We start from the raw sequence: 12,458 nt of genomic DNA on the forward strand, positions 1-12,458 counted from the left end.
AAGTTTCTTGGCCAGACAGGGTGGCTCACCTATAATCCTAGCACTGTGGGAGGCCGAGGCAGGTGGATCACCTGAGGTTGTGAGTTCGAGACCAGCCTGGCCAACATGGTGAAACGCCATCTCCACTTAAAAATACAAAAATTAGCTGGGCATGGTGGCATGCACCTGTAATCCCAGCTACATGGGATGCTGAGGCACAAGAATCTCCTGAACCTGGCAGGAAGTGGAGGCCGTGGTGAGCTGAGATTATGCCACTGCACTCCAGCCTGGGCGAGAGCAAGATTCCATCTTAGGCCAGGTGCGGTGGCTCAAGCCTGTAATCCCAGCACTTTGGGAGGCCGAGGCTGGTGGATCACAAGGTCAGGAGGTCGAGACCATCCTGGCTAACACGGTGAAACCCCATCTGTACTAAAAATACAAGAAAATTAGCTGGGTGTGGTGGCGGGCACCTGTAGTCCCAGCTACTCAGGAGACTGAGGCAGGAGAATGGCGTGAACCCAGGAGGTGGAGCTTGCAGTGAGCCAAGATCGCGCCACTGCATTCCAGCCTGGGGCACAGAGCAAGACTCCGTCTCAAAAAAAAAAAAAAAAAAAATTCCATCTTAAAGTTTCTCAAGCCAGTGTCTCCAGGGCATGAGGGCTCCAGTCCCCAGTGTGAGGAGAGGCGCTTAGGCCTGGGAGCTGAAACCCAGGACACAGCAGGAGGTGCCCCTGCCAGGTGTGGTGCAGAGCCCTGTGGGGCTGTGAGTAGACCTGAGGATGGCATCTGGACGTGTTTCTTTCACGTTTAACGGGAATGAGATAGGCTCCTTGGCTGCTTGTCCCCGAATCCAAATGGAAAACCAGCAGCTGGGGCCACGCAGAGGCGAGTACTCCCACCTGTTGCCGCTGCCGTGTCGAGTGGCTGTTGGCAGGGGCCTCCCGAGGAAACCGTGCTGACGCAGGGGTGGCTAGAGCCTGCCCAGGCCACAGATGGGGCCACGATGAGCAGTGCTGCCCAGGGCATGTGGGGGCAGCTCCTGGAGACCACAGGGAGGGGAGGTGGGCACCCAGATATGGGCAGGACTGGACCAGGAGGAGGAGGGGCCGTAGCTTGCTCAAGGCAGGGCCTCTGCCACGGGGCTGGAAGGCTGGGAAGGGGCGAGGGCGTGATGGATTCCGAGTGCCCCAGACAATGGCTGTTTTGGGCCACATGCTCAAGTGGGTGCCCGGGGAAGACCAGCCTAGGTGCTGGGATCAGGGCCTTCAACGTTGGCTACGATGCTGCTTCACTGGGGGCACAGCCTGGGAAAGGGTGAAACTGACGCGGGAGACAAAAGGGCCCCGCTAGACAGTCCAGCAGGAGGCTGCTTCTCTCCCGCGGGACGTGGCATCCAGGCTAGGCAAGGGGACCACAGGCTGACGTCCCCGGAGGGAATTCTCCTGGCAAGGCCGTGACCCCACTGGGGCCCTGAGAAGTGGCCCCTCGTCTGCATCCCTCCTGCGCGGTGAGAGCAGAGCAGACCGCTGTCAGCCCATAGCTCCCATGTGTCAGGCACTGCTCTGACGGTGTGGCCCTGGAGAGATGACTTCATTTGGGATTTGTGCTGTTCTTTGTGCAGCTTTAGCTCTACTGAGAGAATGCTTGTACTGTTCACTTCACCTGGCCACCGTGTACAAGTCAGGGATTTGAGTGTATTCTGAGTTGTACAACCATTACCTCCAGTTCTCTCTAGATCAGCTCCATCACCTTCAACCTCAGGGCCATTAAGCAGGCACTTGCTGTCCCCTCCCCCAGCTCCCAGACTTGTCTGCTTTCTGCCTCTGGCCGGGTCCTGGCGCCTGGCTTCACTCCTGCACCCGTCCCTCTGGCGTCTGCTGTTGCACGGCCCGTTTTGCTGGCTGCGTTCATCCGCCACCAGACAGCTGGCTCTGCTTCCACTTCGTGACTGTTGGTTCCTGCTGCGGGGAGTGTGTGCACGCAAGGTTTTGAGTGGAGGCTCCATGGACCGGGCTCTCTGAGCAGCCTCCTGCCTTGGGCAGGTCCCCATGCAGCTCCTTTCCCGAGTGGGGTCTGCATCTCCTTCCAGGCAGCTGTGAGATGAGGAGTGGGGAGGGGCAGGGGTCAGGGGCAAGTGTCCTCTGGAAGGAGCCCCTGGGCAAGGCTGGAGTGGGTACCCCCTGCCGTTCCTGGGGCTGGAGTGGGTATCCCCTGCCATTCTTGGGGCTGGAGTCGGTATCCCCTGCCATTCCTGGGCTGGGGGCATCTTCCAGGAGGCACCCGTTCCCTGTGCAGCAGGTACTGTCTGTATAGGGCGGCATCCACCCCTGCCCTCCCAGGGGCGGGGGGCTTCCCAGAGGGGCCACACTGCCTCTCACCCCTGCCTGGTGTGAGCCTGAGACAGTGGGGTGCGGGACTGCAAGAATCACTGCAGAAGGGTGCCCCAGGAAGAGGCTCTGGTGCGAGACGTGTCCTGCCTGGCCCCAACAAGCACAGGGAAGGTGGCAGCTTGGTCCAAGTGCCCGGGCTGTGCGGCTGAAGGGGGAGCCTGGCACTTGGGGCTCTGGTAGAGGCTGAGGACTCGTGGGCCACTTCAGGGAGGTGGTGGCAGCAGCACTCAGGACTGTGACCTGAGTCCGAGGCAGCCTGCAATTGGACACAGCCCTCCAGAGCTAGCTGGCATGAGGAGTTTGTTGAGGAAGCTGTGCTCACAGACTTTGGGAGGCCTCTGCTGAGTCCCAGGGCCCTCTCTGCTGGGCTGCATCTGACACGGGCTATGGCAGCCATGCAGGCGCTTCTGAGGTTCTGATCACAGTGCTCCAAGGTCCCAGTTCCACAGAGCAGGAGAAACCTGCTGACTGGCACACACGCGGCACGCACTGAGACGTTTGCTTACAGAGAGGCCGGGGTGGTTCTCTCCAACGGGACCCGGGAGAGCTGGTATTCAGGGTCTCAGGGCTGCAAGGGAATTCCAAGACCAACAACTTCAGACTTACAGGCCAGTGGCTTCCTCCCCCAGTCTGGACTTCGAGGGGCTCAGGTTCCAGTGGGCCTTTGGTGTCCAACCGTTTCAAACATCCTCCTGCACACCTCCACCCCCAGGGTCTGCCAGTTTGGTGAAGAGACGTGGCTGGGAGGCGTGGTGGCCCAGGCAGAGCCCCCGTGGCTGTCACTCACCTTTCTCCTCGCTCTCTTCCAGGGCTCGGCTCCTATCCTGGTGGCCATGGTGATCCTGCTCAACATCGGAGTCGCCATTCTGTTTATTAACTTTTTCATCTGATGAGACTGTCGCGGTAGCAAAAATAGAGAAAGGGTAGGAAAAGGGGACATTAAAAGCAAAACCACAAGGGAAAGACCGCAACTCGGACAGCCCAGCGGCTCCCAAGTCCTCTCACAGAAGAACCACGTGATTCGGTATCACTCACAGTTTGCCTTTTTTTCTGGGTAATGTTTTTTGGATTTTAGCCAAAATTCTTTGCTTGTATAACACTCTGCTGTGTGGCATGGCAGAAGGAGGCCAGCACGCAGCCCCTCCAGCTCCACGTGGAAACAGAAGGGATCCCGGCACGTCAGTGGTAACAGTGGACGTCGTCCTCGTGGTCACATGTCCCTCCTTGGGTGTGGACGGAGGGCAGCCCGGGGCGGAGCCCCAGCCCCACACCCCCTGAGCAGCAGGGCTGGCTCCCGTCGCCATGAGCTTGGAAAAGTGGATTCACTGCTTCCTCTGTCTAGAACAGACGGGTGACAAGTATGGGCGGGAGGCGTGGGGCAGGGTGGCCCACCCCAGCGGGCAGTAGCCCGGCCGTTTTCTGTGTGAGAGCTGTGCTGCACACCTGAGGGAGGGGAGGGGTCGGCCACCTCCTCCCCGTGAGACGGATGCAGGTCCTTCCCTCTTCTCGGCACTGCCCCCGGCCTTCCGTGAGAAGCCGACTCCCCACACCGAGTTTTAAAGCAAAGCCCTTTTCTTCTGCTGCCCACTCACCGTGGGCCCCATTCGGCCGTTTCCCCCACCAGACCCCAGGGAAGCCGGGGCGCACTCCAGTCTGCCTGGGCTCAGCGAAGCACGGAAGCCGAGGGGCTGTGCCGTGGAGTCGGCCTTGCGCCGGGGCTCTGGGTGTGTGCACTTGGTGTGCAGGGTGGACGCATGGGCTTCCGTGTCCCCAGGAGTAAGGGCCCTAAAGGAAGCCTTCTCCCATGGTTACTGACCTCCACGGGTTTTCACATCTTTGTACTGTGCCTGCCTCAACTTCCCCTAACAGATATGCATATTCCTTCCAGATGCCTCAGTGCTACACCAGAGTGGGCCTGGTCCCAAGACAGGAATGCGGTTCAAACCCAGTGGCTTGAAACTTCCTGAGAAATTGTAGCATATCCAACCCCCCAAAATGTACAATGTAACTTGTTTCAGTCCAACAAAAACAGGTTCCTTATGTTTCTGCCTTCTCCACCAGGGTCACTCCATCACCCAAACAAAAGAACAAGGTTTGCCAGGATGTCCGAGTGCCCCCTGGCCCTCGTGTGCATGGACGTGCCTGAGGGGTCCAGGCACAGCCACATGCAGGACTCCTGTGCCCGGGGAGGCACTGCAGGGATTCCCCATCCGGTCGCCTTGGGGCCAGCCTGTCTTATGGACTCTGCCTTGCTTTGCTTATGTTTAGCTGTTTCTCTGCTACCTTTCGAGCAGACTTCTTTACTACACTGCACTGGATTGCTATATTTTTAACCAGAAATAAACTAAAGATTAGAGCATGTTCCAGTTAAATTCAGTTTTATTGTTTTCCGTTGTTATATGTTCACTCCCCGTTCCTTCTCGCAGCCTGGTCTGGGGGGGGCACAGGAGAGGGAGGGAAGACTGAAGGTCACATACGTTTCTGATGATGTCGCTTTCTAAAGGGATGTGACATCTTTTTGTACATCTTTTCCGTTTTTTGGTATCAAGTGGTTGCTGCAGACCGGAAGTGAACCAAATAAAGACTCCTGCTCTTTGCAGCTCTCACCATCACGCATGCTGGGAGATGGGTTTTGTAATTGTCTGCAACTCTCTGCAAACATCACAGCTGCTTTTGTACATTCCAGTAACTGCCTGACACAGAATGGTACCTGTGAGCAGGAGACACGTTCACACCATGAGACACGCACGGAGGCAGATGTCCCTGAGCGAAGCCATGTGGATCCAGGCCTAGGGGCCGTCAGCTGCTGCCATAACACAACCTAGAAAACCAAGCCGAGGTCGGCCCCTTGCCTTCCAGCGGCAAGGGCAGAGGGCAAAGCCACTTCCCTGGGAATTCCAGGAGGATTTCAACCAAGGCTAAAATGCCCCGGGTTTGAGAGACTCGAACCTTTAATTGGTTTCCACATGGGGTGATTAAGGAGAAGGCTGCTTCCCACCTGTCCAGAGCCTCGGCCTTCCCTGACAGGCGCTCAGTCCTTCCACCCAGGCCTGGGGGGACCCGCTCACCTCCACAGTCGGGCAGGGCAGGGCAGCGTGTGCCAGGCTGGCTGCTGCTGCATGGAGAACTGGATGACTTTTCATTAGCCCGAGAGCAGCCTGGTGAGAGCCATTTTCCTCCCCAACAGCTTCTTCCATGCTTTACCTGTGCATCCCAGAGGCCAGGAGAAAGTGGCATCCCCTCCGGATGGCAGCATGGTCTGTGGGGGGTGGGCATGGATAGCCCATGGGCCAGGCTGGCATCTCCCCACCCTTGCAAACCTGCAAAACAGATCCACCCGTGGCCTAGGAACAGATTAGCCCTGTCCTGAAAGAGCTGGAAAAGACCGTCTGCCCCGGGGCCTCTGGGGAGCCTGTGTGTGCCCACGGCTGGCCCGTTTACCAGACTCTGCACACTGGATGGACTGGTGCTTTCTGAAGTTCAGTAGCACACAAGATGTGCCTGGATAATTTCGGGAACTTGAAACATTCTCTTTATCCATTCTTTTGGATCTAGAACCATTAGCTCACAGGATTCCCAAAGATACAGATTAGGTGTGCAATGCCTGAGCCGAGCTAACTGACACGACGGTGGTGATGCAGAAAAGCTGGGCAGGGCCAGGCGCGGTGGCTCACGCCTGTAATCCCAGCACTTTGGGAGGCTGAGGCGGGTGGATCACAAGGTCAGGAGATCGAGACCAGCCTAACCAACATGGTGAAACCCCATCTCTACTAAAACAAATACAAAAATTTGCCAGGCGTCGTAGCAAGTGCCTGTAGTCCCAGCTACTTGGGAGGCTGAGGCAGGAGAATCGCTTGAACCTGGGAGGCGGAGGTTGCAGTGAGCCAAGATCGTGCCACTGCACGCCAGCCTGGGTGACACAGCGAGTCCGTCTCAAAAACAAAAAACAGAAAGATACACATCGTAGAATCACAGGCCCTCCCCACATGCACTCAACTCGCTCCCCTGCGAGGCCCCAAGCCAGGCCATGGGCCAGCGGTCCACGGGGTGTCCACACTCCAGGCTCTAACCACACTTGCTCCTTTTCACTTTCAGAACCACACGGCCACCCGGTCTCACTGAGGGCCATCAGTCACCCCCAAGGCACTGCAGACCTAGTGGGGAGAACCCGAGGGAAATGAAATGGTTTTCATACTTTTTCAGTTCAGGTTTTGGATCGTCCTTTACTCCTTCCCCGGGAAGTTTTATCGTCCGCTGAACCCGTGAGAGTAAAGAGGCCCTGGGGCCTGTGGTGGCCCCCAAGCTGCTGGCGCTCCTGGGCCATGTGAGGGCGGCACATCCAAGACCTGCCCTCAGTCTTCACAGGCCAGTGTGGATTTCACGTCGTGTGTGTGACAGAACAATCAGCAGGAGAGGAGGGGAAGGGCCATCTGCCTCTTCTAGGTCACGCTCAGTTTCTCTGACTCTTCCTAAGTTTGGTCCGACTATTCTTGCCTTTGGTCTTGGAAACCTGACATCAAGGTGCCTAACAGATTTTCGGACGTCACCTTCCATAGCTGCGGGTGCTGTGACAGTCTCTCCCTTCAGCCGGCTGACAGCACCGGACGCGGCAAGCTTCAGGACATCATGACGCTGCCCTCCCGCAGTGCCTTGAGAACCTCTCCCGGGCCAGGGTCTGCCTCTAGCCCAGGACCAGGACCCCGATTCCAGATAAGGCAGAGGGAGGAGGGCGGATGGAGGAGACTGGAGGGAGGAGGATGGAGGAAGAGAGGAGACAGGAGGATGGAGGAAGAGAGGAGACTGGAGGATGGAGGGAGGAGGGAGTCAGTCAGCTCAGGCACCTGGTTGGCTTCTCTCACGCCCAGGCTGTGTGTCAGGTGAGGCAGTCGGCACACAGAAGCTGAGGAAGCAACTGTCCCCAGCTGCCGAGGAGGCCGCCGGCTTGGCCTTCAAAACAAGCGAGGAAAAGTGCGGCTGCCATCGCTGAAAAGAAACAAAGCCAGGCTGTATTTTCACCACACGTCCCCTGCCTGGAAAACTGAACTACGGAACGCACAGCGGGCTGGGGGTGGGTGCTGGGAAGGGACGGACAAGGGTCTCCGGCAAACCACGAAGGCCCTGCAGGCCAGCACCTCCCGATGAGAAGAGGCGGGGACCAGCACCTGGCGCCGGCTGCAGAGGGGCGGTCAGCGCCCCCAGAGCTGAGGCCCTCAGCACCCCAGGCTAGCAGCAGGGTTGCAGGGCGCTCAGGACAGGCGAGGCCGAGCTCTGCAAAGAAGCTGAATGCTCCTCCCAAACTTCGGCCCACCCGTCAGGAACAAATAAACGCTTTCTAAGTCTGTTTCTTCATGAACCCCCAGCAGAAGTGCCTGAGCAGTGAATGCAGCCACAGTGTTCTGTGCCGGCTTATTCCCAAGCCTGGGAGAAGCAAGCGGCCCCGTGACGGGGACAGGTCACGGCGTGGGCATGAGCTCACTCCATGTGTGTCTGGGTGCTAGGCCCAGGCCGCTGGGTTTCTGGGGTGGCGGAGCAGACCAGCTAACCTCACGCGCCAACCTCACGCGCCTACCTCACGGCCACTCGTCCGCCTCGTCCACTCCTGGCCTTTGGGATAAACATCCTGTCTCAGACACACCCTTCTCGTGCGCCGACGCCACCTGCTCAGGTCTATGCCACCTGCCTGTCCTCCCGAGCGTGCACGCCCATCTGCCATCCTTCACGCCATGTCTGTGCCCCACAGAGGCCTCCGGCCAAACCACCACTGCTTGTTAACAGCTGCCATCCATACTGAGGAAGTCACTTCCAGCCCAAGGAGTGGCTGACGGGGCTCTGCTCTGCCCTTCTTGGTCATCTTCCTGGGCCTGCAATGAAGCTCAGCCCAGCAGCCAGGCAGCTCCTAAAAAGCCTAATGCTGGGTCTAGTCCCTGGTGACCCCAGGCTGCTGTGAGAACTTGTGACTCGAGATCATAACAGCTTTCGGGTCCCAGAGCTTCCCGCACGATTGTGTGTGGAACAGACCAGGAGATTCCACCGGATATGGGTTCAACCTTGACCACCAACGGCACCCAGCCCAAGGGCTGCCTCCCCCGACCATGACGACCAACTCCTCCTCCACAGCGGCTCTGCCAGGCGCCCAGTCCATAAAGGGCGGCCACCGCTGGGCAAGGAGGGCCTGTCTGCCGGGGACTCCCAGGCCCTGGGGTCAGGCTGAGAGAGGAAGATGGGTGTGAGGGTGCGGGGGCAGGGGGGTAGGCCCTGCAGGGTGGTGCCTGGCCCATCCTGCACCCACAGCCTGGGAACCCCCGGCTTTCTCGCATGGGCCTCTGGGGAGCCCGCATGCCCAAGTACGGCCACATCAGAGCAGACTTCTCGGGCAGCACCTTCCCAGGCACGTCCGTGGCTGCCTCAGGCGCAGGCACTCTGCCGATGGCAGCCCCTCCTGGACACTGAGCTGACCTCTCTAGCAGGACTCTGCTCATGTGCACCATCTGCCATTTCCACAGAAACCCCGTCCCCAGAGCCCAGTGGAGATAAAACCCTCAGGGGCCTCTCGGCTCAGGGGAGCCACGTGGGAGAGGCACCCTCGTTCCAGCTGCGGAAGCAACTGAGCCTGCTGCAAACACCTCTGTGAACTCAGACAGAAAACGGTGTTAACCTGCGTTTCCTTCCAAGTCGGACCGGCGCATGTGAACTGTCTGCTAACACTGTGTACAATCATTCCGTGCAGTGACAAAAACAGAACTTCTCTTATTGACGAAGTGGTTTAAAAAGTTACCCTGAGCCTTTTTTCTTTGCTTTTAAGCTGGAAAGATAGCTTGGTTACTTACAAAATGAAAATCAAATAGTTTTCCTAAATGAACGTAACAGTTTAAATCCTACTGTTACGAAAGCAAGGAACACTGTCGAGATTAAAGAGAAATTCTGCTCCTTTTAGTAATAAACAATGTCACGTGACACTTTGGAACGCTTGTCTCGTCTCATTACAAACCAGCGTCTTTACTGAAGTTCCTTCTGCTGCAGAGCTGTGTGATGGACACATGGACAGAGCTGGGTGGCACGTGGAGGCTCTCCTGGCTTCCGAGTAGGAAACGTGCTGTGAGCAGGAATCTCGAGTGAGTTCCGTGGCGTCCCTGCGTCAGCACACGCCGGGTCCTCAGTCTCGAGTGAGTTCCGTGGCGTCCCCGGGTCAGCACGCGCGGGGTCCTCAGTCTCGAGTGAGTTCCGCGGCGTCCCTGGGTCAGCACGTGCGGGGTCCTCAGTCTCGCTGGCTCACCAGTGGTGGCCGGGGCATGCCTCCCCCAGCCCTGAGTCTCCCGGCAGTGCAGGCAGTGTGGCACGGGGTTTGTCACAGCCTGTAAGTGAATGGGGGACACAAAAATCACCAGAGAGGCAGGCTCTGCCCTCCAGGAGTGCACAGGCGGTTTTTAAATGCGCGCGTTCATGTAATTAAATGTCCCCGTTTCTGTTTCTCAGGGAGTGGTTACTCAGTCTCTTTCTTCCCAGCCAGAGTTTTGTAAACCTGCGCCTCTCACACCTCAGAGATGCCCGAGTCCAGCCTCTACAGCTGGGTCCCTGGGTGGGCTGCAGCCAATGGGGGCTTGGAAGGGCTCTGAAGGTTGACACAAGGAAAATGAGGGGCATGAGCAGAACTCAGGGAAGCGGGTCGCTGTGGTACCTGCACTGTGGCCCTTGGCCCTGACAGTGCGTCAGTGTCCAGCAGGGACTGCTTGTGTGCCTCGGGACACCACTGTTCAGGACCCCAGTGACCAGGCGTGGCCAGGCCCCGGACGGCATTGCTGTAGCTCTCTCGTGAGAGAGAAATGGAGGTGACCACAACCTGCGCTGGGAGCCATCTGGGTTATGAAAACGAGATGGGCCTCCACACAACACTCTTTTTTTTTTTGAGACAGAGTCTCGCTCTGCCGCCCAGGCTGGAGTGCAGTGGCCCGATCTCAGCTCACTGCAAACTCTGCCTCCCGGGTTCACGCCATTCTCCTGCCTCAGCCTCCCGAGTAGCTGGGACTACAGGCGCCCGCCACCTCGCCCGGCTAGTTTTTTGTATTTTTTAGTAGAGACGGGGTTTCACCATGTTAGCCAGGATGGTCTCGATCTCCTGACCTCGTGATCCGCCCGTCTCGGCCTCCCAAAGTGCTGGGATTACAGGCTTGAGCCACCGCGCCCGGCCCACACAACACTCTTACACTGCCCAGGAGAGCAGCGGTCACTAGCAAGTTCCTTCCACGCACAAAGGCAGGCAGGCTGAGGTCGTGATCACAGCTAGAGCTCGGCCCCTTTTCCTTTTGGGCTGGGAACCACCACCCCCTGCTCCTTCTGGAGGAGAGCAGACTCTTCTCTGATGGAAGCCATCAAGCACACGGCGCCGCCTCCTCACCAACACCCGAGCGCCACGTCAGGCGCGGGGTCCCACCTCGTTACCTGAACGTCACGTGGGAGGAGGCGCCTCTGGAAAGCCCCGGAAAGGGTCCTGAACGTCACGTGGAAGGAGTCCCCTCTGGAAAACTCTGGAGAGGGTCTCTCTCACCAACAGGCGTCTTGGCATTTGGTCCCTCAGTGACTCTGTAACTGTCACCTAGCCAATGACATCCTGCTTATACCAACTCAATTAAAAAAAAATCAGATGTCAAATTGCAGTCAACACTACTCTTGTCTAAAAACAAACACAAACTAACTGCCTGGCAAGGATTTCTAAGCTCAATGGGTAGTTCCCTTGATGTTCATTCCACCCAACACCTCCCCCCCGCCCCAACCACGAAAAAAGCCACCGCGCACGGCCAGTCCCTCCAGTTCATCCTCACACAGAGCATGACGTGCATGGGCAGCAGGGGGAGAATGGGGAACAAGGTGATTCATCCTTCGAAATCCCGCAAAGCCCTGCGAGGAGCTGTGGCCCTGCTGCCAAGTGGGCCGGCCAGAACGCCTCACCTGACATGCCCGCCCACCCTGCAGTCTGGGGTCCGGGGGCCGTGTGGGAGGGCTGGAGCCGAGGGAAAGCCTTCCTAACAGCCAGCAGCTCACCACACCGAGGAACTGGAGGTGAATGTGGCACCGAGTATGGCGTGTCCCAGCCGCACTGTGCCAGCCGCTCCCGGGAGACAGAGGCCCTGGGCTTTCATGCCGGCTGCTCACGCCCTGTGGCGGCTGCCTGGCCACCAAGTGGTTCAATAAACTGGGCTTCAGCAGACAAAGCAGAACCCAGGCCCGTGGGGCAGGCAGAGCTCTGCACAGGAATCCACCACCCTGCGTTGCGTTCTGCGTCTCCCGCGGTTCCACACTGAAGGGGCGCTGCTGTTTTCATCACGGCCGTGGCAGCCACTCCATGCTGGGAGCTTGTCTGTCTGATCCCCATTGGTTCTGATCAGCATCTTTCATTCAAATCAAATCTTTAGCAACAAAAGCAAAACGCTTTTTGTATAAGAAAGTGCACAAGAAGTTTCCTCCTCCGGGCTGCTGTCATCTTTCTTTCAACTTGGTTGATTCAAAAGTATCATTTTCCTGGGAATCCCATTTAATTAGTTACAAGCTCCTCTGAAAGAAAATCTCTGATAATAGACAACTGCATTGAAGCCAACAAGATCTTTCCATTCCTTCCTCCAAGAGCAGGAGGGAAGACCGAACCGGCCACACAACGGGGTCCATCTTCTGGACAAGGGCCAGAGCCGCAGAGCCTGTGGGGGCAGGGACGCTGCTGCCTGCGCTCCAGCTTCTCAGCCCTGCCCAAGCCTCTCCCAACCAGCTCAGCCGAGAGCGTGAGGAAAGAGCCCTGCCTGCCCCGCACTCGAGACAAAGTGCCCAAACCGGCCGCCAAAGCCCGACACCACCAACATGAGCTGCAGCCCTCGGGGGTTGGCAGGGAGGCCAGCACAATGCAAACACGAGCTGCAGCCCTCCAGGGGGGCTACGCCTGCAGCCTCACCTGTCGGCAGTGCCACCCACACATCCGGACGCACCAGACAGGTGTCCCCACCAGGGAACAGGCAGTGCTAAGAGCCTTCCCCTTTCTGATCAGCTTTTCGGTCAAGTGACCACAGAAGCCTGAAGTGAGGTCACACCCATGGCAGCGGGCAGGGC

The 12,458-nt window shown here is 58.1% G+C and overlaps 1 protein-coding gene and 1 pseudogene across 2 annotated transcripts in view; one reads left to right on the top strand and one right to left on the bottom strand.

Annotated features, from left to right (window-relative positions):
• The window catches only part of JPH3 (junctophilin 3), a 110,938-nt gene extending 106,197 nt beyond the window's left edge, over nt 1-4,741 (top strand). The window contains exons 5-6 of one of the 2 annotated variants that reach the window (XR_003117052.1): nt 3,179-3,393; nt 4,431-4,741. Coding sequence is in view for 1 of the 2 variants with exons in the window: in XM_025370531.1 (XP_025226316.1) it covers nt 3,179-3,259 (81 nt within the window). In the remaining variant the exon portion in view is untranslated. Of the gene's footprint in view, nt 1-3,178 lie in introns of both variants that reach the window. The other variant, XM_025370531.1, reaches the window with a different exon arrangement.
• Nucleotides 3,549-9,433, bottom strand: LOC112613849 (annotated as a pseudogene).
• Between the last annotated feature and the right edge of the window lie 3,025 nt (nt 9,434-12,458).

This window comes from Theropithecus gelada, chromosome 20 (assembly GCF_003255815.1).
Source record: "Theropithecus gelada isolate Dixy chromosome 20, Tgel_1.0, whole genome shotgun sequence".
NCBI lineage: Eukaryota > Metazoa > Chordata > Mammalia > Primates > Cercopithecidae > Theropithecus > Theropithecus gelada.